This window comes from Canis lupus, chromosome 26 (genome assembly GCF_048164855.1).
Source record: "Canis lupus baileyi chromosome 26, mCanLup2.hap1, whole genome shotgun sequence".
NCBI lineage: Eukaryota > Metazoa > Chordata > Mammalia > Carnivora > Canidae > Canis > Canis lupus.
In genome coordinates, this window is record NC_132863.1 from 26,030,273 (window position 1) to 26,057,723 (window position 27,451).

At 43.8% G+C, this 27,451-nt stretch overlaps 2 protein-coding genes and 1 pseudogene across 6 annotated transcripts in view; 2 read left to right on the forward strand and 1 right to left on the reverse strand.

The window, feature by feature from the left end:
• Window positions 1–112: 112 nt before the first annotated feature.
• On the reverse strand, window positions 113–26,570 carry GSS (glutathione synthetase). Of its 3 annotated transcripts, none has more exons than XM_072800649.1 (13): window positions 26,465–26,570; window positions 23,459–23,593; window positions 18,040–18,185; window positions 15,298–15,373; window positions 14,870–15,009; window positions 14,069–14,185; window positions 10,555–10,635; window positions 10,377–10,454; window positions 7,695–7,761; window positions 4,145–4,339; window positions 3,562–3,643; window positions 1,638–1,827; window positions 113–662 (listed from the first exon to the last, which is right to left on the reverse strand). In XM_072800649.1, exons 2-13 carry the CDS (start codon window positions 23,585–23,587, stop codon window positions 539–541), a joined length of 1,425 nt encoding a protein of 474 aa, XP_072656750.1. In that variant the 5' UTR covers window positions 23,588–23,593; window positions 26,465–26,570; the 3' UTR covers window positions 113–538. The 3 variants fall into 3 exon arrangements, with proteins under 3 accessions (XP_072656750.1, XP_072656751.1, XP_072656752.1); XM_072800650.1 differs by having other exon boundaries at window positions 26,227–26,494; XM_072800651.1 differs by lacking the exon at window positions 26,465–26,570 and adding an exon at window positions 25,916–26,054.
• Window positions 8,117–8,886, forward strand: LOC140618348 (ubiquitin-conjugating enzyme E2 N-like; annotated as a pseudogene).
• The window catches only part of MYH7B (myosin heavy chain 7B), a 40,703-nt gene continuing 39,757 nt past the window's right edge, over window positions 26,506–27,451 (forward strand). For 2 of the 3 annotated variants that reach the window (XM_072800636.1, XM_072800640.1), the window contains exon 1: window positions 26,506–26,637. The gene's annotated coding sequence lies outside the window, so the exon portion shown is untranslated. Of the gene's footprint in view, window positions 26,648–27,451 lie in introns of all 3 variants that reach the window. The other variant, XM_072800637.1, reaches the window with a different exon arrangement.

Here is a 27,451-nt window from a genome sequence, read left to right on the forward strand (position 1 = left end):
AGCTATGGAGGCTCTGATTATAGCCAAGTTATTTCCCCTGCTCTCATCCACCTTAAATGTGCTGACCCAGATTATAGCTCCTCCCCCACCAAATGTATAAACCAAGGAATCATAGAATCGGCAATGTAATTTTATTTAAGGCAGAGGTGGGGAAAGGCTATGCCCCGTCACTGCACTCCTCCTACCTCTCAGTCCTATCCTAAGTCAAACACTGGAAACTGCTGGAAAGGCTAATGAGGGGCTGACAGGAGGGTGGCAGGGTTATGGACCATTACCTCAAATCAGCTTCTTTTCAGCTATACTCACACTCTGAGGATTTAGGGGCCTCTAGATCTCACCTAAGGGAAACACAGCTTTTCTGGTCCTTAGATGGGAGGGCTGGGGGAAGGTACTCAGCATTCACCCTTCTGTGAACTGAAGAGACCAGCCTTGTCAAGGTACAGGGAGGGAAGCCCCTCAGAGGGGCTAGGAGAGGAATGACAAGTATGAAGGAGAGATGGTCTCTTGAGCAAAGTCTGGGCAAGGCCTGGCTGTGCCCTCACACAGGGTATGGGTTGTCCAGGACTGCCACTCCTGCTGCCACACCACCATCTGCATGCTCGATGGCTTTGGTTCGAAGCAGATGTCCCACATGCTTATTCATCACAAGTGTCTTCCCCTGCCTATAGAAATAGGGGCAGGAGACACAGCTCATTACCAACACAGCCCCAAGACCCTCCCTGGTCTCACCTGAGCAGTGGATGAGTGGCTGACTATACCCAAGAAAGTGCTAGGATTTTAGAATCAGATTTGGGTTTGTATCCTTGCTGGGAAAGAAATTACTAGCTCTGTGATTTTGAGCAAGTCACTCGGCCTTTCTAAATATCAATTTCCTCAATTTAAAATAGAGATAATACCTCTCACTTTGCAAGATGGTCACGAGGACTAAATAAAGCAGGAAAAGCACTTAGCATGATGCCAGGCTCATATTTCATGTTCTGTAGCTGTAAGTTTCCTTGTCTATCTCTCTCAAGATGGCTGTGGTGATAGGTTTAGGGGGAAGTGGCAGGCAGAGATGCTGCAAGTGGTTAGAGGGAAATATTATATATAGAGAAGGCTATGGTTGGGAGCATAGTAGGATCTGGTATTCCTACCTTGCTTAATCTTGAAGTGCAGGGAGTGGTTTAATTGACCAGGAACAATTCCTTACAAATTCCCAAGTAGTTTTCTCTTCCTAATTCTTTAGAGCTCAAATCCACACCCAGGGACCACTCAACCTTTCAAAGACACTGATTATCCTCTAGCTGGCCTGTCCCACCTTTCCTCAGAATCCCTGGGAGCTTGGAAACTGGACCCAAATTCTCTTCTTCCCTGGGGTCTCCTCCTAGTCCAGAGTTACTTTCTCATCCATCTTGATACTACTTGGAATTTCCTTTATAGTTGCAAAGCACTCCTCATCTGGGCTTCATTTGATAGCTCTGTGAGGTGGTCAGGTCTTGTGTCCTTTGCTTTGTTTATTAGATAAGGAAACAGGTAACATGGCTAGGGATCAGCAGAGTTGGGACTAAAGCCCAAGAGTCCTGCTCCCTGTCCTTTGCTCCCTCCAGGCTTGTCTGGTTGACCCTCAGGCAAGGAGGAGACCCTCTTGACTGGCTTACCTGACATAGACCCCAAAGATGCCTAGCTCTGAGATGCACTGGACAACTTGGACAGGGCTGCCAGGCCGTAACAGGCAATTTCCAAAAGGCTCAGGTTTAATCTTTTCCATGAGGATGTAGGAGGCTCTCTCCTCGCTGTCCTTCAGCCGCTCCAGGGCCTGTACCATCTCTTCCCCATATAAGTTGTTACCTGCAATGGCACTGGTCAGTCACCCTAGACGCTCTGGCTACCTTCTCCATTCTATGCCCCCACTTCTGTGGTCAAGTCAGCAGCTTCAGTTCCTGACACCAGCTCAGGGAAGCCAAGGCAGGCCTGGATCCCAAGGAGGGAATGTCACTTTAACAGGACAGCCCTTATCACACAAACACACCTTCTACCACACTGTCTTGCCCTGGTTCTCCTCCTGTCTATGGCTTTCCTTCCTAGCCTCCCTGACTGGCTCCTGCTCCTCTTAAATGTTGAGATTCCCAAAGAATCCATCCGCCACCCTTGTTCTCTCCTCCATGTACAAACTTTTTTTTCCAGGAAGATCTCTTCTAAGACTACAGAAGAAGTATTCTTGACTATATTCTATGACTATATTCTATATTCTATGACTTGTTAACTCCCAAATCTTTAACTTAAGCTCGCTATTCTATATTCTATGACTTGTTAACTCTATATTATGACTTGTTAACTCTATATTCTATGACTTGTTATCTATATTCTATATTCTATGACTTGTTAACTCCCAAATCTTTAACTTAAGCTCACTATTCTAAATATCGCATGGATATCCCATGGGCTCCCAAAAGAAACTCAGCATGTCCAAACAGAATTCATTACTTCTGCTTGAACCTGCCCCTCCCAGATCTTCCTTCTCCCTATCAAGTGAAAGATACCCCTGAGTCATATTTAACTCACTCTCCAGACCTGTCACTAACTCAGACATGTCTCTTCAGTCTGTATAGCCCTAGCCTAGGCCTCTGCATTGCTCTTCTGGACAATTATACCAGCCTCCTCTATGGTCTCTGTGACCAATATCTCCCCTCACCCAGGACAAGCTCCACTATGGCTGAAACATGGATCCTGAATCAATTGTGTGTCCCTTCCCTCCTTAAAACTCTCTAATGGGGGATGCCTGGGTGGCTCAGTGGTTGAGCATCTGCCTTCAGCTCAGGTCATGATCCTGGGGTCCCGGGATCAAGTCCTGTATCAGGCTCCCCGTAGGGAGTCTGCTTTTCCCTCTGCCTCTCTCTGTGTCTCTCATGAATAAATAAATAAAATCTAAAAAAAAACAAAAAACAAAAAAAAACCTAACAGATTCTCAGTACCTTCAGGATAAAAATCCAATTTCCTACATATTTCCAGTGTCCTTTATAATGATGTCCCAAACCATCTTTTCTAGCCCAAATCCCTGCCTCTTCCCATCTCCCATGCTGCACTCCAGCCTTACCAGTTGCTTGTTAATCTCCAACATACACTTCCATGGGTTAGTGCCTCTACTTGAGGCTGCTCCTTCTGTATGGAATGCTCTTCCTCCTTTCCCACCTGGTAAACTCCTACTTATCCTTTAGGACCAACATCAAAACTCATCTCCTCTGGGTCTGTGAGGCAGACATGACCCTGCTCTCAAGGAGTTCAAACATGCAGTAAAATATCCCACCTTCTATTTTGCTCTACCCACTTTCCCACAATCTAGTCACAGGCACTTCAGACTAAACTTGTCCAACCCTCCAGTTATGATTAATCAGGTTCCTGTGCACTCAACAGCACTTGATCACAGGGTCTCCTGGGACATTGTCCAAGATGAGGGCCTGTGTCAGTTCCTCCTGTGTCCCCTGAGCCTGGGACTATGCCCATAGCAAGTGCCAATCAGCGTTGGTAACAGCCTGCTAGCCCCCTTCCAATGAACAGCCTTACAAAGGCAAAACCACCACCTACCTCCACCCTCTCTCTGGGGCTTTAGCACAAACTGGCTAGGGGCAACAATGGCCTCAGCAATGGCCTGGTCCCCTTCTTCACCCTGGCAGGAGGCAAGAAAGCAGTCACCAGCAATTTTAAGCCAAAGGCAAGAGCTGCAGTCCTGCTGGTTGTACAGAGCAGCATCAGAGGAACAGCAGGAGGGGGAAGAGTGATAGCCCCTTCAGAACAGATGCTACTATCTGGATGTGACCCTTAACAAACCCAGCAGCAAGTACAATGAGAACAAGCTTTCTCTTGTTCTCCAGTGCAAGAGTGCAGGGCTCCACAACAGAAGACCTGGAAAGCCCGTAAAGATTCTCCCCAATTCTTGTTGTCTACCTCAGCTCCTTCTTCCCCTTTCCACCTCTTACCCCCATCTCTACCTTTGCTGACGGATCTTACAATGGATTCCAGCCCCCGCCCCCCAGGGCTCTAGGGGTTCTCACGGAGCATCACTGACCCAAGTCTAGCCCACTACCAGGTCCAGCTTCCCCAACACATTGGGTTCTGGGTTCCTGGCACCTGGGAGGCCTGTGGTAGGAGAAAGAGGCTGTTCACACACCATGTCCAGTGAGTAGAGGCCAGCAAAGGTGGCACGGAGGCGGGCCACAGTCTCAGGCTGGCCAGGGAGCAACATCTCTAGTACACCCATTCTGCTCAGCTCCTGCTGCACCTTCTTAGTCCCAGCCAGCTGGGTGGCAATATCTGGGCACTTGACAGCACATGACCTCTCCAGCAGTAAGCGTGCTTCCCAGTTCTGCAGAGGGAAGAAAACAAAAGGAATTCTACTTTATTTCACTTTGGCTGATCTCTACTGAGCATCCATTAGATGCCAGGTATCATGCTTTCTATCTTCACATTCATTATTCCCAGGGTCACTGCAACATCTTTGTGAGGCAGATGTGGATTCTTCCGATATGTAGGATTCTTGCCCTTGGGGAGCTCACTAAATTTAGCACAATGTTACAGACTATAATTAAGAGGGAAATAACAGGGACACCTGGGAGGCTCAGTGGTTGAGTGTCTGCCTTCAGCTCAGGGCATGATCCCGGGGTCTTAGGATCAAGTCCCACATCGGGCTGTCTGCATGGAGCCTGCTTCTCCCTCTGCCTCTGTCTCTGCCTCTCTGTGTGTGTGTGTGTCTTTCATGAATAAATAAATAAAATCTTAAAAAGAGGGAAATAAAAGGTACAAGGGTATAGAAAAATGGATGAAGAGGTTTGAAAGAGGTGGGACACTTCTGTGTGAGTTCAGCTACCTACTGTATTCCAAATAAAATTCTAACTTCTTACCATAGACTACAAGACACTGCAGGATCTGCCTCCTGTCCCATTTTCAACCATGTCAATTTCTTGACATCCATCCATCCCACTCTCACAGTCCACCACACAGGCCAAACACAAAAACATCATTTCTACCTTTGCTTTTCCTGCTTTCCCCTCTGCCTAGAATTCTTTTCCTTTTTTTTAAATTTATTTTTTATTGGTGTTCAATTTACCAACATACAGAATAACTCCCAGTGCCCGTCACCCATTCACTCCCACCCCCCGCCCTCCTCCCCTTCTACCACCCCTAGTTCGTTTCCCAGAGTTAGGAGTCTTTATGTTCTGTCTCCCTTTCTGATATTTCCCACACATTTCTTCTCCCTTCCCTTATATTCCCTTTCACTATTATTTATATTCCCCAAATGAATGAGAACATATAATGTCTGTCCTTCTCCGATTGACTTACTTCACTCAGCATAATACCCTCCAGTTCCATCCACGTTGAAGCAAATGGTGGGTATTTGTCATTTCTAAAGGCTGAGTAATATTCCATTGTATACATAAACCACATCTTCTTTATCCATTCATCTTTCGATGGACACCGAGGCTCCTTCCACAGTTTGGCTATTGTGGCCACTGCTGCTATAAACATCGGGGTGCAGGTGTCCCGGCGTTGCATCTGTATCTTTGGGGTAAATCCCCAACAGTGGCTTTTCCAATGGATGGTTGGATCCTTTTTATCCTTAAGTCTCAGCTCAAACCACCCTATTTAATGTAGGCTTCCCCATAATTCTCTATCTTCACCCTATTGTTTTATTCAAAGAGTTTCCCTCAACTAGAAAAAATTTTTTTTCCTACTTTTGCTTACTTCCTGATGACTGTCTCCCTGACCAAAATGTGAGCTCTGGCCCTTGTCTGTCTTACTTCCTATTGTATCACCAGTATCTAACACAGTGCTTGGGGCTTTGTAAATGCTCAGTAATTATTTGTTATTGTTGTTTAAAGAAGTGAAATCTGAGTAGTCAGGTCAGACTCGATAGCAAAGGCATACTCAGATTAGCAGAATAATATGAGTAAAGGCCTGCAGGTGCTTAATTACAGGATGAATGGTCTGATGTGCTAGGAGTTTGGGGTGTGAGAGGCAGGTAAACAGCAGACGACCACACCTCCCAGCTCTAGACCCCATATCTGGGAGGACAGACTGTCCCGGACTCCAGACCACATCAAACTGCCCACAGCAGGATGAAGGCAACTGCCTGAGGAACAACACCCACCCTACCCATGCCGTCCTCCCTTTGATACAATCATTCCACCTGCAGCACCTTTGCCAGTCTCGATTAATAATCTCAGCCACCTCTGATAGTCTAGGCAGAGTTACAGGTGCCCAGAACATCAGAGATAAACCCAGAGAAGTACTCCATTATATTAGAAACAGGGAAGCAAAATTCAGAAATGAGCAAGGGCTTTCCTGAGGTCACCTACCAAGTCACTAAGCCTTGAAGTTTTATCTTCATATTCTAAACCTGATCTGAGTTTCTCAATTCCCTAAAAATGTCCTCCTCCTGATGCACAAATTTCATCCGTTAGTCCTGTTAGTTCAACTGTTAGTTCAACTTCTTTCCCCATTAGTTCAACTTCTCTCTTTTTAAAGTTTTCTTTGCCCCTTTCTCTCAAATCCCCTGGAGCCTGGATCTGTTTTCCCAATGGACAGTTTTTTCTTCTCCAGTCAGCAAGTTCCTGCCACTCTAACCACTTTCTAGAGGAAAGTACCTTCTACACAGCTTCCACCTCTGTGGAGCTGCTCCCTATATAGGTATTCCTTACGGAGAATCCTATATTCAAAGAATTAGAATCCTATATTCAAAGAATTAGATGTCTGGAAGGAGCTTCCTCAATTTTTAAGTATAGTTTCCTCAGCTTAAATAATTGAGCCCAGAAAGGGTCAGGAACATGCCCATGGTCACACAGAAGCAGAGCCAAAGGATCATGATCCCTAGTATACTGCTCACGATATTTTCCAACTTCTTTCTCCTAAGTGAAACCAGGGCTTCTTAGCTTCTGCATGCTGTGGATTAGGGGCAGAGGGAGGTGATATATTCCAGAATGATATACTGGAAATGCTACTAGACTGAGAATCAGAAATCCTGGGAACCTCCTGTGGGATCTAACACAAGCCCCTGCATCTCTCCAAACCTTAGTTTCTCCGTCTGTATAATGGGGATAATTATACACCTCAGATGGTAGTTGTAAGGATTAAATGAAATAATGGATATGGAAAGTAATTTTGAAACTACACGGTATGATAGCAAGATAAAGTGATATCATTACTGTCATTAACATAAATGGATAGAAAAACTTTCCTACACAGATAAGAGAGAGGTAAGAGTTGGCAGGAAGGAAATGGTCAGTGGTATGATGAAATTGGTTTGCATTAGTTAGCCAGAGCTGATTGTACCAATCTCTTTTCAATTCTGTGTCCAGAAATGTTAAGGTGGGTAGCTTGAAATTAGCGATGAGGGGAGTACACCATAGAAATCAGCAAATGCTACAAATTGGGGCTTTCCTTCTGATAACCATGACTGTTAAGCATTTGTCAGCATATTTCTAGAAACAGTGTGAATGGTTGAAGCAACATGGATTCCTGAGGATTCAGATTCTAGAAGACAATTGTGTTTGTAGAGAGTAAGAGGTAACAAAAAGGTTGTGAGAGAACAGGGAGGTACACCAGTTTCCCTGAGGAAGAACTGGGCTCAGGGAAAAACCCAGGTTTCTGTGATGCCTGAGCTGGGTCTCTGAGGAATGACGGTGAGTCCTAGGAGGCAGAGAATGGTCTAACAAAATACCAACCTGTGGACTGTACTGACTCGGCATGTAGCCATCCCGGAAGTAAACCACAGCAACTTCCTGGCCGTCCCTAGAACACAGGATGGAGAAAGCTGCTGTGTTAAATTATAACTGGTATGTTCATTGGTTCAGGGTACTTCAGGGTGCATCAAAATGAGCTTGGCTTCTTTGAAAGTCAGTCTGCACAGGTTGCCTACCCCAAAGTTCATTGGAAGCAATGAAAATAGATACCCATACCACCACTTCTATCACTAAAAACATGAAGGTATGCAATAAGAAATGCTTTAGAATATTCCCGATCTAGAATTATTCTAGGAAGGCCAGAGGGAAATAAGAAGGCAAATAGAATCAAATCGGATAATTTTTTTTTAATGGGCTAAAAATTACTGAGTCTCAGAATCATGTCATACCTAGCAAAACACATTTTTATACTACTTAAAGTAGCTGAAACCAGGCTGAGATTTTTTGAAATGGTGGGTGTGAGGGTGTGCAGATGCAAAAGTATGAGTCTAGTTAAGATACACACTGCCTTGAGTCAAGACTAGAAGCCAAACTCAGGATCTGACAAGATGGTCAGGCTGCCCCATAGGATTATCGATGAAACCCAGCATTTGCTGGCAGAACTAGTTCCTGACTTTAGAGCAGAACCAGTTGAGAACAATGCCCATGATTTTCAAGTGCTCATTGCTGGCCCCCAGGATACCACCTTTGAGGCAGGTTTAAGACTTCTTAAACTTGAACTATTCCTTCTAGAAGAATACCCGACAGCAGCCTCTAAAGTATGTTTCATGATCAAAATTTATCATCCTAATATAGATAAGTTGGGAAGAATATGTTTAGATATTTTGAAAGATAAGTGGTCCCTAGCACTGCAGATCCACACAGTTCCACTATGAATCCAGGCTTTGTTAAGTGCTCCCAATCTAGATAATCCATTAGCAAATGATGTAGTAGAGCAGTGGAAGACCAACAAAGCCCAAGCCATAGAGCTAGAGCATGGACTAGGCTATATGCCATGAATAATATTTAAAATCGATCTGATCATCAAGTGTACATCACTTCTCCTGTTCTGCCAAGACTTCTTCCTTTTGTGTTTGCATTTAATGGACAGTCTTGGAAATATTGCATGATAAAAGCCCAGACATCTTCAGTCCTTTGGTGATTAAATGCACATTATCTATGATTAAAAGACAAATCTATGTCTTGTCTTGATTCATTGTTGTAAAGTATGAGCAGAGGCTAGAAGCACCACTTGGATTGTTGTGAAATATTTAAAAGCAGTGGCCCCTCTTTGCTGCAGGGTTTCTTTATTTTTATTTTTTTTTTGAGGGGGGAAGATAGGTTTATTTTAATTTTATAGGCTCCTTCCTCCCTTTTATGGTGATCAAGTTGCATTGGTTAAAAGCAGTTAATCAGTTATTTAGAATATGCTCTCTAGCCAAGTATAACTTATTTAGATGCTGTAGATGGACAAGCTTGATTGTCTGAACCAAAATGGGAACATTAAACAAACATCACAACATCACAATCCTCACTAATAACATTGTGACTTTGCTGTCAAGTGTAGAATCTTTCCTTCAAGAAAAAACTGCTGACCGTGCTCGCTTCGGCAGCACATATACTAAAGAAAAAACTGCTGACCATTTTGTATGGCTTGTCTGGAAACTTCTGTAAATCTTATGTTTTAGTAAAATATATTTTGTTATTCTAAAAAAAATACACAGACTTTTAAAATTTCTTTCCCTTTTCTTTACTTGATATTGTCTGATATACCTAGAAAGTAAATTAATGACTTTGTTATAAAAGCACTATTTTGAAAATATCAAGTGGTATTGTGAAATTTCATGGAGGTTCTTAATTTAAAAGAAATAAAAAAAAAAAAACAACCTATAAAGGTCTAAATATGTGTGTTGCAAGCAATGCTACCCAACTAAGTGGTACTAAAGTCACTTTGTGGAAGTCCCCTGGAAGGAAGCTCAGGGCGTGGCATGGAACACAAATCCAGGCCCCTTGAGGTCTTGCCTGAGCTCAGAGAGCAGCTCCCAGAACAATCAGAATGAATGAGCTATTCCTCTTCCTCCCTAACTACCCAGCCAAGCTGCCCACGCCTGACTAGACCAGCTACCAAAAGGAGCAAGAAAACTTTTAGGAGCCCAGAGGCATATGAAAACCAAGGTTATTTTAAGAAGGCCCTTATCAAGAATGTCAGTAGCTCTGATAGCCCTTTAGAAGCTGAACATGACCAGCCTTCTCCAAACTTTCCTGAGATGATGGGTTATTTTGCCCCTAAAATTCAGAGAAGGAAGCAAACCATTGCATCTCCCAGAAGAAAAGATTACTGGGGGAAATGGTTGACAGGATGAGTTTCCTAATTTTTATTTAAAATCAATTTGCCTGATCCCTGGGTAGCGCAGCGGTTTAGTGCCTGCCTTTGGCCCAGGGCGCGATCCTGGAGACCCGGGATCGAATCCCACGTCGGGCTCCCGGTGCATGGAGCCTGCTTCTCCCTCTGCCTGTGTCTCTGCCTCTCTCTCTCTCTGACTATAATAAATTAAATAAATAAATAAATAAGTAAATAAATAAATAAATAATTTGCCAACACATAGTATAACACCCAGTGCTCAGGATGAGTTTCCTAAAGCAGCCCTCCCTCAGATCCTTGGGGAATACTCCTTGAACACTTACATAAACAGCCTTCGGTCTTGGTCCAGAGACCCCTTTTCAGAAACATCTTCAAACCTTCGACGGATTACATGGATATTCCTGGGAAAGATGGCCAAAGTCAGAGGGAATAGATGCTATGTTCTGAATGGCTGTGCACAATCATGGAGCCATATCTGGAGATCTCCCCTCCTTTACTTACCTGGCTAGTAGCTCATTCTCTATAGCACGCTGGTCAAATATGTTCCTTTCCTTCTCTTGAGCAATCAGTAGCACCAGAGCACTGGGGAAAGAGAAAACACAGTTGATTGAAATGGCTACAAAGCTTGTCTTCCTCCCTCCATCGCACCCCCTTCAGGGTGAGAATGAGAACATAGCTTCCCTGAAAGAGCAGGTATTCTCTCAAATCTGGAGGGTCTCAGGCAATACCTGAGGATACAGCACATTTCCTGAAACTAGAAAATTTGAAAATATGGAGATGTTCCTGCTCCTTCTCTAGTAGGTAGATAAAATATTATAATGATGTTTGTGCAAATTAAAATTTAGGTTTCAAATCATCTAAAAAACCCAAGAGGGCTTTTTCTAAAAACTTAAGTTAATGATTTTTAAAATCTTTCTGGAAGAATAAACAAGTGAAAGTACTGAAGAATATTTTATAGAAGAACAATGCTAGAAGTTGGAGGCTAATGACCCTCATACAGACTGTAAAGCATATAAAAAAAAGAGTGTGTGTTTCTTGTATGATACATTAGAATAGCTCAGTGGAATCCTACAGAACCCTAGAGCACCAATTATAAATAAAGCATTGTCTCTTGAGGCCTCCCAACATTTCTGTGATGTACATAGGGACACATTTGGTTACACAGTATTAATGGGGTCACCAAGGCTTACGTGACCTTTTCTTCTCTGCTATCCACATACTTAAAGAAGCAGGAGCTCAAGAACTCAGGGAGAAGCTAATGCCAGAGAAATGTTTGGCTACTAATCAGGTTATTTTTAGTAGTTAAAGACAGGTCCAGTCTCCCACCAGGTGATCTTGAGGGGCAATACTCAGCAGTAATGGAGAACCAAATTCCATTTTTGCTGTAGCAGTATTGCTATGTGCCCATAGATTCTTGCTGGGACTCTTGGATGGCTAGATTTTGGCTTAGGAATCTAAGTGTGGATTCCTTCCTCCTGTACTTGGCCTCTGGTCTGTTTGTCTGTTTTCTGTACCTCTTTACAGTGCCTGACTTCTTTCCACTTGGCTGAAGTACAGGTCCTAGTATGCCTCCTCTCTTGCCTTGCCTAAAATGTCTTAAGGTCAGACATGACATTAAGCTGAGTCTTGGCTTTGAGTTCGGTGTCTGAGAGATAAGCTAGAAATGGTGCTCTCATAAGTCTTCTTGCCCTGAGAGAGTCCCAAGGGCCAAGGGCCTTGCTTTTCATAATGCAGCCTGATTTGCTCTGCCCATGGGTGGGAAAGTGGCATCTGGCCCAGACTGGCCCACCTCCAAGAAGAGGCGGAGGAGGGAGCCTGTAGGCTGTAGGTTAAAGTGAAGCTGCATTCCCTGGTTAAGTCAGCCTGCCTTCTGCCAAATAATCACAGCCAGACTCAGAAAACATATTCTACCTCCTGCCTTCAGTTCCGAATAGTCTTTTGGTAGCAGGACTAGGAAAGTTGTCAGCTAAGGAAGGTAAAGTGGCAGTAGTGTGCTGGCTGGCAGCAAGGACTTGATCATAGCCCCCAACATTTTATACCAAGAATCCTCCTTTCTTATCCCTACTAATTCTAACCACAGGCACTAATGTTTTGAAAGAGTTTGAATAAATGCTAAATAGGAATCATAAATCATTTTCTAGGCTTCTTTAAAAGGTCTCAAAAATTATGGGATAACTGATGAAAATTCACCTGCTCTATAAATGCTTGAGCCTCACTTTTCCAATCTATACTATGGGACCATTCCTCTTGGAGGCAGAACAGTGTAGTAGAGAGAAAGCAGGCTTTAGAGATAGATAGACATGAATTCTAAACTTACTAGCTGTATGACTTAGGGCAAGTATTCTACCTCTTTGAGCCCTCAGTTTTTACAAGCATTTTTCAAAGCCATGATTTCATTTAATTCTCACTCCCACCCCTTTAGGTATTGTTACTATCGTCCCCATTTTACAGATGAGGAAACTGCTGCTCAGAGAAGAGAATGGACTTAGCAAAGATCACATGCTGGGTCAGCAGGAGTGCCTATCTTACTTTCAAAATAAGGGAAGCTAGTCCCAGCTTAGGTGTCTACACACAGCTCCTACCCATCAGCGCCTACCTAGTACTGGGCACATGAATCTTTGCATGTCTTTCACAGCCTGGTTGGAGAAACCCTCTGCAGTATTTGTCTGTCAGCAGCTCCCTGGCTGACCCCTTCCTGGCTTCCATCTCTTAAAATACAACTTAGCCAAGAGTTCTACTTGAGAAGGTATCCATCTGATGCCTTCTAAATATTCAGAGTCCAAGGTTTCTTGAGTCTTGGTGAGGATTAAGCAAGCCCAGAGTGGCTCTCTGAGAGACAATGAAGTGATTAAGAATGCAAATTCTAGGGCAGCCCAGCGGTTTAGCGCTACCTTCAGCCGGGATGATCCTGGAGACCTGGGATCAAGTCCTGCATTGGGCTCCCTGCATGGAGCCTGCTTCCCCCTCTGCCTGTGTCTCTGCCTCTCTCTCTCTCTCTCTCTCTCTCTCTCTCTCTCTCTCTGTGTCTGTCATGAATAAATAAATAAAATCTTCAAAAAAATATTTAAAAAAAAAGAATGCAAATTCTAGAGGAAGTGGACTCTAGGCTCTACCAGCAACTCGCCATTTGACCTTGAACAATTCACTTCACTTCTCTAAACCTCAGTTTCCTTATCTGTAAAATAGGGGAGATGGGTGCTATCTACCTCGGAATGTTTGATAGAAGCCTCTAAGGAGATCCTGCATATAAAGTGCTTAGCACAAAGCATGGCACTAGGGAGTGCTCATTAAGGGTTAACTATTAAGGCTATGTAAACATTGCAATAACTGTTGGTACAGTGGCCCCTCATTTATCCAGAAGTCACCTACCAGGCATCCTTACACATCTGGAACATGGTTGAGAAATAGCAAGGAAGCAAAAAATGCCTCTAAGCAGTTAAAACAGATACTACAAAATCCCTAAATCAAAGCTTATGCATTTACTCATCAAAGAGGCCCTCACACTCATTAGACAGCACATAACAATCCAGACCATTTGCTTTCCCAAACCACAGCAAATCAGAAAGGTCTGGGGATAGAAATGGAGGATTCCAAATCCAAGCACAATGACAGCAGTATAAAGTAAGAGCTGATAGTAGGAAAACAGAAAAGCTGTGAAGAAAGGGAATAAGAGCTTAAAGCCTAACAGTTGGGGCCATTAGTGCAGGCAAACAGCCTCCGACACCTCTCTAAGTCTAGGCAACTCCTCTGCACTATGTTACATCAAGACGCAGTTGGTGACGGTAATGCAATCACTGACAGATAATGATGACCTCTAGCCAACAAGAAAAGATTAAATTATAGCCTACATTTTATTTTAGAAGATAGCCCAAAACGTCCATTAACATAATTTTGGTGCTTAAAAGTGTAAACTTCTATTTCGAGAAAAAAAAATCCTTCATTTCCTAATTATGTCAGGCAAAGAAGCAGGTGCTGCAGCCCTGAATGAATCTGCTGTCACTTTTTCTCCCCTTACTTGGCTGAGCCGTAGAGCTCCCAGGCTCTGGTGATCCCCAGTGCCAGTCCCTTGCTGGGATTATTGGAGAGGATCTTGGCAGCTTCTTTGGTCTTATTCAGGACATTGAGAACATGTCTGTTGGAAGAGAGATGTCTGTTCAGTAATTGGATGGATCTGGAAGACCTCTGCCTGTGACTCACAGACACAGGAACATCACTTTGAGAATTAGCTGAACACTAAAAAACAGCTTATCATCATGCTCCCATAGGATCCACCTCAGGATGGAATATACTGGACTGCCCAAACCCTGGCCCTGTGTATGTACCCAGAGCCCCGAGACCCTGTGTTTCTACTCTATACCAGCTTCCCATTGGGCTGGAACTCCTTTACCTGAGCCCCAGATGCCTGCTACCTGGAATCCTGCTGCAGACCATCTGCAATTACAGCAACATGGTGCATCACTGCTGGCCAGAAGTGGTTGCTACTAGGGTCTAGCCTTCCAATGGGAAGCCTCTGATCCCACTCTGCCATGGATTCTGACCTCTTTTCAGGCCTTCAAAGCTCTTTCTCACCTCAGATACTGTTTCCTCATACTAGAACACTAACTTGTACAATGAAGGGGTGGCACTAGATGAACCATGAAGTCCCTTCTCTCCTTGACATACTAAGACCAAATTATAAGTGGAAACTGCTGTGGGGGAAAACACATGACCCAGGGCCCAGGAAGGCACATTCACAATTGGGAGATCCCTGCCCCTGCCTGTAGGCCTATCAGGCTTTCAACCCACCAGTGTGCCCAGCATTGCCCAAGGGACCCACCGGTGCACAGCTGGGGTGCGGGAGGCCAGGCCCCCAAAGCTGGCAGAGATAGTGTTGATTTCAATCTGTTTCAGGGCTGGGGAGCCATCTGCGTTGCGCTGGAACATGTAGTCTGAGCGATTCAGACCCAGGAACACAGTCTGTGGGGAAAACTGAAGGCTGAATACATCTGCCCAGGGGCTGAGTGAGGGCCTAGTCATGGAACAGACAGATAACATGAATTCTACATAGAGATCAGAGTTGCTGGCTGATGCTCCAAAACCCAGTGGAATCATTCTTTTGGTCATCCCAGGATTGGTCACTGATGTACAAACCCAGTGGGGATCAATGAGAGGCAGAGTCCCATAATCTCAAGGTCTGGACCAAATTCTTCTGGTCAAAAAAGGGAGGGATGAGTCTTGGATTGGGGTGCAGTGGGGAACAGTTACCTGGGCAATGCCCTCTTTCAGGACTTGCTTGTGGATGTCAAAGAGATGAGCAGTGAAGTTGTCCCTTTTGATGGTGCTGGAGGAGGAAAAAGAGCATTTTCTAGGCTATTTGGGAGCTTAAAGGTCAGGTAGTTCCACCCTTGTCCATTGCCTCCTGAATCTCTGGGTCTACTGACCCAAACTTGAACACCCACATCAACCTGGTAGAGAACAGTGGTTTAGAACCCAGCTCTAGAGCCAAATGAGCTAGGTTCAAATCCCAGCTCTACCACTCATTACTAGGCAACCTAAGAGAACTATTACCCCTCTCTGTCTGTTTGCTCATCTGTAAAAGAAGAAAATGAAAGATGAAGAGGAAAAGAATTATAGAGCTGTGGTGAAGGATACTTGAGATATGACACATACTGAGCTGTGAATAATGCCTGGGCTCAAGAGAAACTAGGAAATGGCATGTGATAGAACCATTCCATCTTTGTATAGCTCTGATGGTTAGTAAGCCTTCTGGTAGACCTAACATTAAGTCTCTGTAGCTTCTCCTATAATCTGGGACCTCCAAGGTCAAGTCTTTTCCACCACTTACACAGCAACTCTCAGAGATTAAAAGACAGCACTTATGTCCTGTGCTCCAAAGAGTCTTCTGACTCACACTAAATATCCATTTATTTTTCTTCAGCCAGTCCTCATATGATGTGACTCCCTCAGAGCAGCTGTCCCTATTTGGATCAGATCCCCCTGCTATGTGCTCTCAGAGCACTGTGGACCTCTCCTCTACAGCACAGATTACAGTTGTTATTTTCCATTTGATTTCTGTGATGATTAGTGTCATCTCTACTTGACGGTAGAGACTATGTCTGTGCTACCTCATCATCATGGCCCAGTGTGCTGCTGGGACTTGTGACATGATGTAGGAACCCAGTATGGTTTTCTGGAACCTCGGGAAAAGACACCCATTGGTAACCAACACTACAGTTGTCTGTCAAGATTCAGGGTGGTCTCTGCATGCCAGCTTAAGCCTGAATCACAGGCTCACCTTGTTACAAGAACCCCACTGAACCCGTATAGCACAGGCCTGCCAGGTAGTTCCTCTGTTCCTCAGCCAGTTCTCTCACAGGGCCTTTCCCAGCCCTTAGTGAGGAGAGCTCCCAGCTGGGCTTCAGCCTCCAGGAAGCTGAGACATATTTTTCCCTTTTCTAAAGAGGTGCACCCCTTCAACCCCACACCCTAGGCTGCTATTCTAGCACATGTGTTCCTGGAGCTCTATTTCCTTACAAGCTAAGGTTTGTATTTCAGAGGACAGAGAAACAGGGAAGGCAGGATTGCAGAGATGGATTGCAGGGACGGTCTCCACATAATTGCATCTTTAGGGCACAGGTCATAAATCAGGCTGCTCGTAAATCCCACAATCCAGAATCACAGGTACAAAAGCCAGACCCCCCCCAAAAACAAAAACAAAAACAAAAAACAAAAGCCAGACCCACCCCAAAAAAGATCTGAGGGGAAAGTGGTGGTAGGGTTTGTACATTCGTAACTCATTGTTTTTTTGTTTTTTTTTTCTCATTGGGTTTTTAGCTCCAAGTCAATGGTTTCCACACCTCTTACTATAAGATCCCTTCTCATGTTCACCCTCTTATCAATGTGCACTTTTTTTTAGAGAGAGCACAAGCAGAGGAGGGGAGTCACAGAGGGAGAAGAAGAGAGAGAATCTTAAGCAGGCTCCAAATGCAGCATGGAGCCCAATGCCAGGCTTGATCTCACAACCCTGGGATCATGACCTGAGCCAAAATCAAGAGTCAGATGCTTAACCAACTGAGCCACCCAGGTGCCCCCCAACATGCACATTTTTAAAAGATTTTGTCTCTGGGGCACCTGGCTGGCTCAGTTGGTGGAGCATACAACTCTTGGTCTCTTGGTTTTGAGTTTGAGCCCCACACGGGGTGTAGAGATTACTTAAAAATAAAATCTTAAGAAAGAAAGATTTATCTGTAACAAAATAATTGCTTTCTTTTAGAAATTAATCAGACATGCAAGTATGTATGTCTAGTCTCTATATAGTATATATACATACCTGTAATACAAATATATATATATATATATTTATATATATTTAATTCTAAAATAAAGAATTTAATTCTAAAGTAAAGAAGTTTCCCTTGCCTCAGGGTCTGAAGAGGAAAAAAAGATCAAGGGAGAAGAGACAGAGAAGGGATGGATGGGGTAAGCCATTTCAAGGGTCCTGTATCCTCATGCCCTGAGTGTGGCCCAGTCTATACCCCATCTCACCCAGAGATAAGGGGCCTGAGGTAATAAGAAAGAGACAATGCTTAGGAAAAGAAGAAATCTGACTTTAATAATCTTCTCTGTTCTTTGTTTTCTCTAAAATGACACTGACCTTCCGTAATTCCAAATAGAAATCTCAGTCTTCAAAGCAGGGGGACATGGATCAGAGAATCACAGAATGTCAGTGTTGGAAAGGATCTTAGATTTAGATCAACCTCACCACTTTACGGATGAAGAAATTGAGGCCAGTGAAAGAAAGGGACTTTCTTGAGGCCATATAAATAAGTGAGTATTAGAGTCAGGATTAGAAGCCAGATGCTTAACTTCTACTACTTTTTGTTTTTCTGGGGGGTACCTGTCCCCCACCCCAACCAAGTCAACTGCCAGAGCAATACTTCATGGCTCCCCAGTCTTCTAATCCCATGATTCCAACATCCTGGCCCCTAATGCCCCATGACCCAGTACCTGGAGAGAGTCTGCTCCAGAAAGGCAGCATTCTGGCTGACAGCATCCACCAGCATGTTGAAGTCCATCTGCACAGCATAGGCCTGCTCCAGCAGGGCACTGGGGACCAGTGAGGGGAAGAGCGTGAATGGGGCATAGCTTACCACCTGATCGAGGAGAAAGAGTGGGCAGGGGTAGAACACCTGTGAATGGGTTGTCTTCCTGCAAACATAACCCCATGGAAAGTGTGGTGACATTTATTAAGGACATTTAAGTGACATTTATTAAGGACACACAAACTACAAAATAGTGGTTACCTCTGGAAAGGGAGGGAACAAACAAGATGATGAAGGGGTATAAAGGGAAATTTTAGACTCTGTAATATTTTATCTCTTTACAGAAAAATTAGAAGCAAAACAGCCACAAACAAAAACAAACAAAAAATAAGTAAAAAGTCATTGAGCACCTACTGTGTGCAAGGCACTATTTTAAATACCTTACATGGATGCATCATTTAACTATGTGAGGCAGATATTATTACTATTTTTAATAAATAGATAAGGAATTGAGTCTTAGATTAAGTAACATGTCCAAAATTATATTAAGCTGCAGATATATATATATATGGCACAGGGATTTGAACCAAGGTGGTTGTTAAACAACACACACATACACACACAAAAACACAGCTCCTAGTCAGTTGATTATCTAAACCCAGGACCTTCCTCATGCCAGGAGCTCACACCTGTCCCCTTGCCTTGTGGTTGGGGGAGAGGGAGAGTCCTGCTGGTAGGGCTGCAGCAGAAGTGAACCTTGACCCCTTAGAAGTTAGAAATGGTTCCCCCACCACCACCCCAAGTGTTGGAGATGGTGACTCAGGTTTCCAGGCCTAGAGTTAGGCTGCATTCCTCAGAATGCAAAGTTCTTTGAACTTTGGCAGAACTGGGAAATCCAAACCATCTGGAACACTATTTCTAGAAAGGGATAATGCCTTCTGAGATTCACAACAACAAATGAGCTAGAATTTGGGTAAGAGATGATGAGATGACCTTATGACAATATTATGAAGAATTTCTGAGTTTAACCTCTGGGTTAACATAATAATTTAATAATTATTATTATAATAATTTGCCATTATGGTAGTATGAGTTTATGGCATTAGAGCTTGGCATTTATATATTTATTTAAAGATATTATTATTTTGAACAGATAATACAAACATGTGATACAAAATTCAAAAGAGACAGAAAGATACATAGTGAAAAGTATGTCTCACTCTCACTCTGGGCCCAGTGACTCAATTCTCCCCAGAGTCCAATGGTATACTAGTATCTCACAAGTCCTTTAGACTATATGTAGACATATGTTTTTTCTTTCTTTATATACACAGAAGCACATGACACATATATTGTTCTGCCCTTTGCTTTATAAATATTTCAGAGTCATTTCCATATGTGTTCAAATAAAGAATTCTCATTCTTTTTAAGTATTCCATTCTTTGGATATAAAATAATTTATTGAATCTAGCTTTGTATTATGAACATTTAGGTGATTTCCTTCCCCCCCTTTATAATTAATGCTTCTTTTCAAGTTTTTTTTTAAAGATTTTATTTATTTATTCATGAGAGATACACAGAGAGAGGCAGAGACATAGGCAGAGGGAAAAGCAGGCTCCATGCAGGAAGCCCGACACGGGACTTGATCCTGGGATGATGGGATCATACCCTGAGTCAAAGGCAGCTGCTCAACTGCTGAACCACCCAGGCGTCCCATAATCAATGCTTCAATCAATATCCTAGAATATACATTCTAGGTATTTTGTGTATGAGAAAGTCCACAAATTGTGAATTTATAAAAGTAGAAATATCAGGTAATTAGGGTAAATCTATTTAAAATTTTGGTAGATAATTGCCTTCCTCAGAATCTCAGAAGACAAAACTGGGGAAAGATATTTGGAAGAGTAAGGTTTTTCTAGATTGAAGCTTTTATGTGTTAGACTGGGAATTACTGCAGACTACAGAAGGAGTGATCTAATACCCTGAGTGCATGTGTGATGACTATAAGGGCATTTCCTTGGCTCTAAAACTCAGAACTCTGCCTCTTCCAACAAGTCTCATTTGGCCTGAAAAACTCCTAAAGATTTTTTCTAATAAGATTTCCCTCCGGGTTGGGATGCCTGGGTGGCCCAATGGTTGAGCGTCTTCCTTTGGCTCAGGGTGTGATCCTGGAGTACCAGGATCGAGTCCTGCATCGGGCTTCCTGCGTGGAGCCTGTGTCTCCCTCTGCCTATGTTTCTGCCTCTCTCTGTGTCTCTCATGAATAAATAAATAATTTTTTTTTTTTTTTAAAGAAAGATTTCCCTCTGGATCACCTGGGTGGCTCAGTTGGGTTAAGCATGCAACTCTTGACTTCTGCTATGCATTGGCCAAAGGCTGAAACACAGTTTTTTCTTTTTTTATAGAGACACAGACACAAAGTAATAGTTTTCTACTATGAGAACAACTGTAGCACATGCATGACAAGAAATACTCTGATTCAGAGTCAGAGAAACAGTGATAGGAAGAAGAGCTCCCATCTCACTTAAGAGGCCAGAACTCCACTAGCCAAGTGTTGCCATGTAGCAAAGTGGGCAGGGTTATTAGGTGATCTGACTTCTCTCTCTCTCTTTTTTTTTTTTTTAAGATTTTACCTATTTATTCATGAGAGAGAGAGAGAGAGTGTGAGAGAGAGAGAGAGAGAGAGAGAGAGAGAGGCAGAGACACAGGCAGAGGGAGAAGCAGGCTCCATTCAGGAGCCCGACGTGGGACTCGATCCCGGGTCTTCAGGATCACGCCCTGGGCCAAAGGTGGCCCTAAACTGCTAAGCCACCCGGGCTGCCCCGTGATCTGACTTTTCAAGGTAAACTGGATATCTAGATTATTTTTTTAATTTCTTGATTAAAAAAAAACATTGGCTCTAACTTTTTAAAGACACACTAGTGGAAAAAACTATTAACAATGCTTGTTCCTGGGGAGGGAAACAGTGGCTGGAGGGAGGAGACTTACTCTACACTGAATATCTTTTAAATTTTGTACCCTGTTCATGTATTTTTTTTTTTAAATTAACTCCCTAAATCTTCAGGAGCCTACTATTCAGTCTGCACGTGGCTAGTCTGTTGCCTCGACCTATAGGATAAAGTTCACATTCCTCTTCCTCCCAGTATCAAAGTCTCTTGGTTATATGACTTTGGCCTGCCTTCTGTCCCACATTCAGCTGCATTCTGTTGGAATATTTCTGCCTTTTCCAAATTCAAGGCGTCCGCTATGCTGTTCTTTGCCCTCTCTATTTTTTATAAGATCTAGCTCAAATACAACTAATAAGTTGCTACTTTTTCTAGGTGTCCCATACAATTTCCTGAGAGAATCAGGAAACTCAGAGCATGGACACAGGAAGCAAACTCTTTGGGTTTGAATTCTGGCTTTGCCAATTACACAACCATTCACATCACCTTGGGCCAGTTACTTAACCTTTCTGGGTCTTGGTTTCCTCATCTCTGCTGTGGTGAGACTTAAATAAGTTAGTGATTCTTAAGTGTTTAGAATAGTGCCTGGCACACAGTAAATACTCAGTAAATGATAGCTAATGTTGTGCAGCAGGCTATCTATGTTTCCTCATAGAACTGACATTACTTCATTTTGTCTTATGGCACATTCTCCAAATAGATCATGCACTTTAGAGGCCAGGGCCTCTGTGTCCTCAGTGCGCAGAATGGCCTGCATAGAACAGGCACCTGTTAAAGATTTGGAATGCAATCTCTCTCTCTATCTCTTTCTTTCACACCACACACACACACACACACACACACTCATATTTCCTGTTTTTTTTTTTGTTTTGTTTTGTTTTGTTTTCTCTGTATTGGGAATCTCATTGAGGACTGTACCTTTTTTGGGCTCCATTAACTTCCAGTAAGAGCAAATGTTGGACATTCATGTAATACCTATTGATTAATAAAACAAAAAATCTTGGAAGGGAAATATGCTTAATCCTGGGTTAAGACAAGCAGTTCCCAGAAGTTAAGGTTCATGAAGCAAGCAATCATATTCCTAAAGCCAGAGGCAGACCTTCTACAATATCGGCCTACCTTAGGTGACAGCCATTCTCATTCACTCAGGCCTAGGAAAACATTTACTGAGTCTGGACTTTCCACTAGGCCCTTTAACTAGGTTCTGGGCACACAGAGAAGAAAAAGGATGCAGGTTGGCAAAGAAAGATAATGGCAGCTCTCTGGTTATTCATATGGATTGTCATAGGGTATGCTACTAAGTAAAAAGAAGCAAGGCACAAAAGAGGTTGTCTAGGATACTTCTTTGTGTAAAAAGTGGGAAAAAGAAATACATACTTTTTTTTTTGTTTTTTGTAAACTATATGAAAGAATAAACAAGAACCTGCCTTCAGGTCAAGAGGACAGGTGAATGTGGGAGGGAGAGTTAAACTGTAAACTCTGCCCTCTTAATTGTGAACCATGAAAATGTCTTACCTAGTCACAAAATAAAGACTTTTTTCTTTTTTAAAGGATGAGACTTTTAAAAGATGTGATTTGGACTCAGCAGTCCTACTTTCATCTACCCACCCTACAGAAATACTCATAAAGGTCCCCAAACAGACATGTATGTAGCTGTTCCCTGGAGTGCTGTTTGTAACCATAAAACATCAGAAATCACCTAAATAGAGGAAAGTTGAACTGTGATCCAGCCATACCTGGAACACCATGTATCAGAATGAAGCTAATTTTACTGGAGGGAGTTGAAGAGAGTTCTAAAACAGATTGTTAAATGAAAAAAAACACATCACAGAATAGTCTGCATTATCTGTATGATCCGATTTGTTTTTTAGAATACCATATATTTTGAGGTGCCTGACTCTTGATCTGGGGGTTGTGGGTTTGAGCCCCACATTGAATGTGGAGGTTACTAAAAAAATAAACTTAATAAAGAAAAGCATATATTTCTTTATATACCCATATATGTATATAAATGCACAGAGAAGGATATACACAAACCAATTGTATGGATATACCCCCTGCAGTGTGATTAGGGGGTCTTAAAAAATAATAGTTCCCTGGGCAAAGTGCTTCACGTAAATTATCTTCTTATTCTCTTATAAACTTGATAAGGTAGGTCCCATTATTATCTCTTTTGTTATCTGAAGAAACCGCAGCTGAGAGAGGTTATGTATCTTGCCTAAGTCACACTTGAAACCCCAGACTTCAGTTTGGTTACTCTAGCAGGCGACTTTTTATACATATATCTAGAGATCAATTTTAGTTATTGGTAAGAATAAAATAAAGTGAAAGAGATGTCTCGGACTGAGAGGAGCAGCCGTTAGCACAGCAGGGACCAGATAGTGAGCATCAGGATCCAGAGCAGTGTGGTCCGTGCATGGGGAGAAGTCAGGGACTTACATCAGAGGAGCTGGGCTCCTGTGAGGTCCTCAGCAATACTCCCTCTGCCAGGGCCCGGTCCACAGCCTGCCGCGCCAGCTCCTCCAGCTGCTGCTCCTCCTGCAAGAGGCTCCCCCAGCCGGTGGCCATCCTAACCTGCAACAGAAGGGGAGGGGAAGGCTTGGTGATAGATGGCCTGGGGCCAGGCAACCAATGAAACTGGCACTGTGGTACAGGCAGTGAACACTGGATGGCAGCTCTTAACTTCCACAAGTGCAAGAAAAATGGAAAGCTTAACAAAGCACTTAGACTGCCACTCTCTCTTATGGTTCCTAATACAAGAATGGCATTATTCTCACAGTAAGGAAGTAGAATCTAGGAGAGGTGAAATGATTTGCCCAAGGCAATGACTAGTAAAATCTGCATTTGAACCCAGATCTCAGGACTCCCAGCCCACTGCTTTTCATTGGAGAAAGAGGCACCAATGTCATATGTGATTGGGTAAGTTCCTTCCCTGCAGCTGTAGATTTCCTAGGGGTACAGAGTAGACCAGTGGTTTCCAAACTTGGTTGAATATTCTTGGGGCCCTGGTAAAGAATACAGATTTCTAAGCCTCAATCAGAGATTCTCATGCAAGAGGTCTGAGGGGAGAGAAGAGCTGATGCTCTGTATTTTTACCAAATTTAAAACCACTACAATAGATTATTAATTTCCCTTCTGGGGCACCCGAGTGGCTCAATCGGTTAAGTCGTCTGATTCTTGATCTCAGCTCACGTCTTGATCCGTGGGTCATCAGTTCAAGCCTTGCGTTGGGCTCCACACTGGGAGTGGAACAAAAAATGTTTTCTAAATTTCCCTTCTAGCTCACGACCCATGCTGGTAGATCTCAAATAAATAATGTGGGAAGGGTGGGTAGAAGGAGGATTTTGTAGAATACTATGAAATGCAGATAAGGTAAACTCCTTCCTTATACTAACCAGAAGCAAACTCACTAGCAGGACATAATTACTTTACTTGTACGGACATCTATGGTCACCGCACCAAGACAAAATATTTTAAGAAATTACACTGGCAGGATAGAAACAACCAAACACAAATGCTCAGTGTAATAGGAGGAGGAGTCCAACTGGCTGTCTGGAGACACACAAGTATGAACCACTTTTTTTTTACTCACTGATTTTGCAGCAGGCCTCAGGGATTTAAGAAGATCTGAATAAAAATCTGGATGCCCTAATCAATCATTTTGTTTTGTCCTTTTGTTACTTGATTTTAGGAAAAGAACATGGCTACCCATTTCACCCCAAAAAGGGAGCTAGAGAACAACAAGTAACCTCCATCACATTTAGCTCCACCTCCCTCTCCCTATAACAGAACTGGTGCCAAACCAATCATGAAAGTCTGTTGGCCTCAGCACAACGTTTCAAAAGAAAATGACTATGTGAGTTCAAGAGGGTCCTGACAACATAGATAACAGCAGTCACAGGGTCATAATAAAGCTCTGAGATCAGTCAGATCTGGGTTTGAGCCTATAATATTACTTCCTTCATAAATAAGGTTGCCTTGTGGATTAAATGAGAAAAGTCTGTGTGTAGTTTCTTAGCAGAGTTTGGAACTCTAAACATAGGGACTTCTTTTTTGGCTATACCCACATTACAGGTGGAAGACTTATCAGGAGGTCACACAGCAGCTGGGTGGCAAAGTCGGGACACGAATCTACGATTCTGTCATTAGAGCAACAGAAGCCTCCATTAGCCCCTATCTCTTCCCAGTTCTGGGATTCCAATATCCCTGCCTGCTGCTGGGCTCTTGTCTACTGAATGGTATCTAATGCCAGGCCCTAGACTAGGTACTGAGGACACACACACACAGAGAAGACATAATCACTATGTTAAGTGCTGATTGAGCCCTTTGTTTTTCTCATTCTACAGTCTCAACCTTGTGGCTTTGTTTTGCTGAGGGCACTCAAATCTATACCTTCACAGTGGTACTTTGCTGACCTCCAAACTGTAATAACCAACTGCTTGCGGGGGGGGGGGGGGTTGTCTCTGCAGAACCAGCATAGAATTTGTTGGCTCCCTCACAAATCTGCTCCTCTGATGAATCCCACCCAAGCACTCAAGCCTTGTACATACTTCTCTCCAACATCCCTGTCTCCCCAAATTCTGTAGTTTTCTATGAATATAGAATGCTTTGAATCCCTTGATTTCTCTCTACCTCCACTGGCAGCAGCTTAGTTCTGGCTACCATCATCTCTTCCCTGGGCACCAAGTAGACTGAGAGAGAGGTAATCTTCAGTGCCCAGGATACACCTGCCTCTCTACGGCTCCCAGGCTAGGCACGCGCTGGAGGCTTCTCTTTTTGGAACACTCCCCATCACTCCTGACCAGCCTTCATGACTGAGTGTCAGAAGCTGTCCCTGCTCTCCGCCCAGGGCTTCTACAGACCATTAGTCCTCCCCCCCACCCCAACCCTCCATACCGTAGGAATAGTTGTGTGTCTTGCTCACTTCTCTCCTTCCAGCGCCTACTACTGTGTTCAGTGAATGTTAAATGAATGAATGACAGACTGCGGCCAGATCAACAAAAGTCTTAAAAATCCCGCTAGAAAACCTGGGCGGACTTTATCCCAAGGGCGAGGCCAGTGCCTGCGCGAGGCCTGGGGCAGCGACGCTCGTCTCCTGCTCAGGCTTGCCCCACGTCACGGGCCCGTTCGCTCTCACTCTAGACAAAGTTTGGTTCTAATCGTTCCCAGTTTCTCTTTTTTTTTTTTAAACTCGGGCTCTGGCTTACCAGCACCCTGTCCCCGACACCGGCCTGCTCTGGAGTACGGAGATCTGGGAAATCTGGGGTCCACAGGCACCAGCCCAACCCCCTCGGTGGACACCAGTTTCCCCTTCTCTACGAGGAGTTTGACTTGCAACATCTCTCCGCCTTCAGGGTTCCAATCACTGGCCAGACCCCTCCCTCACATCTGTCCTCCCGAGGAAACGTGGCCCTTGCCGGCCGCCGTTGCCGCTCCCCAACCTACTAGTTCGTCGTCCTGCCTTCCGCGGTACTCAAGCCCCTCGCGCTGTTACCCGAGGTCCAGGGGGCGGGGCCTCGATGTGACCCAATGCGCTTGCGCAGACCGCGCCAGTGGGGGCTAAAGAGCGGGGCGGGGAGGAGAGCGGTGCCTGTGGAGCTGGACGGCGGCTGGGAAGGGTCAGTCCGTGTAAGGGCAGCCTGGTCTATAGGGGTTCGTCGTCTGGTCCCAGATGGACAGAACCTTGGGAAGGATGGGAGGAGTTAGGCTGTGTCCGCTCGGAGTTCAGGGTTTGCAGAACTTGTAGGGCGTCAGAACTGGTGACGTCCATTGTAAGATGGGGAAACTGATACCCAGAATGGGACAGTCACTACCTCGGGGACACACTATGGGGACAAGTGTGATAAGGGAGGTCCAGAAAGGGGCCGAGACCAACGCAGGCAGGGTACCTTAGCACGTTCCCGGCTGAGCCAGTGTTGGAACCCAGGCTTCTGTTTTCCACCCAGAAAAGACCACCTAACTTTGAGGGAAACTGCTGGGAAAGCTATAGAGGCCAAAGAAAGGATTTTCCTCTTTCCGGCAATTTTTTAAAAAAGATTTTATTTTATTTTTTAAGATTTTATTTTTAAGTATACATCCAACGTGGGGTCGGAACCCGCAAAACTAAGATCAAAAGTCACTGGCTCCACTGACTGAGCCATCTAGGTGCCCCTTTTCCAACTGTTTTTAGGTTGGGAATGTTTGAGGATAACATACTGTCTCAAAATGTCCAAATCATTTGCATCAGTATCTGGGGCGATTTTTTTGAGAAGGCAGATTCTTGATTCCTATTCCCACCTTGCCTCTTGGCAGCCTTCCAGTTCTTTTAATTGTTCCTTCTTTCTGGGTTGTAATAGGATCTTCTCAATGTGAAGCACTTCATATGAATTTTAAGTTTAACCTGAATTCCTGTCTGGGCTCTGGGAAATTAATCATAACTAAGAACCCCAACTT

Bases quoted from the DNA above. Each gene is read 5' to 3' on its own strand.
- GSS (XM_072800649.1), bottom strand. From the start codon at position 23,587: ATGGCCACCGGCTGGGGGAGCCTCTTGCAGGAGGAGCAGCAGCTGGAG. The intron at 18,186-23,458 runs GTAAGTCCCTGA...CTCCTCGATCAG, and splicing joins AGGAGCCCAGCTCCTCTGAT to GTGGTAAGCTATGCCCCATT. The intron at 14,186-14,869 runs GTGGGTCCCTTG...CTCTTCCAACAG, and splicing joins CGCACCCCAGCTGTGCACCG to ACATGTTCTCAATGTCCTGA.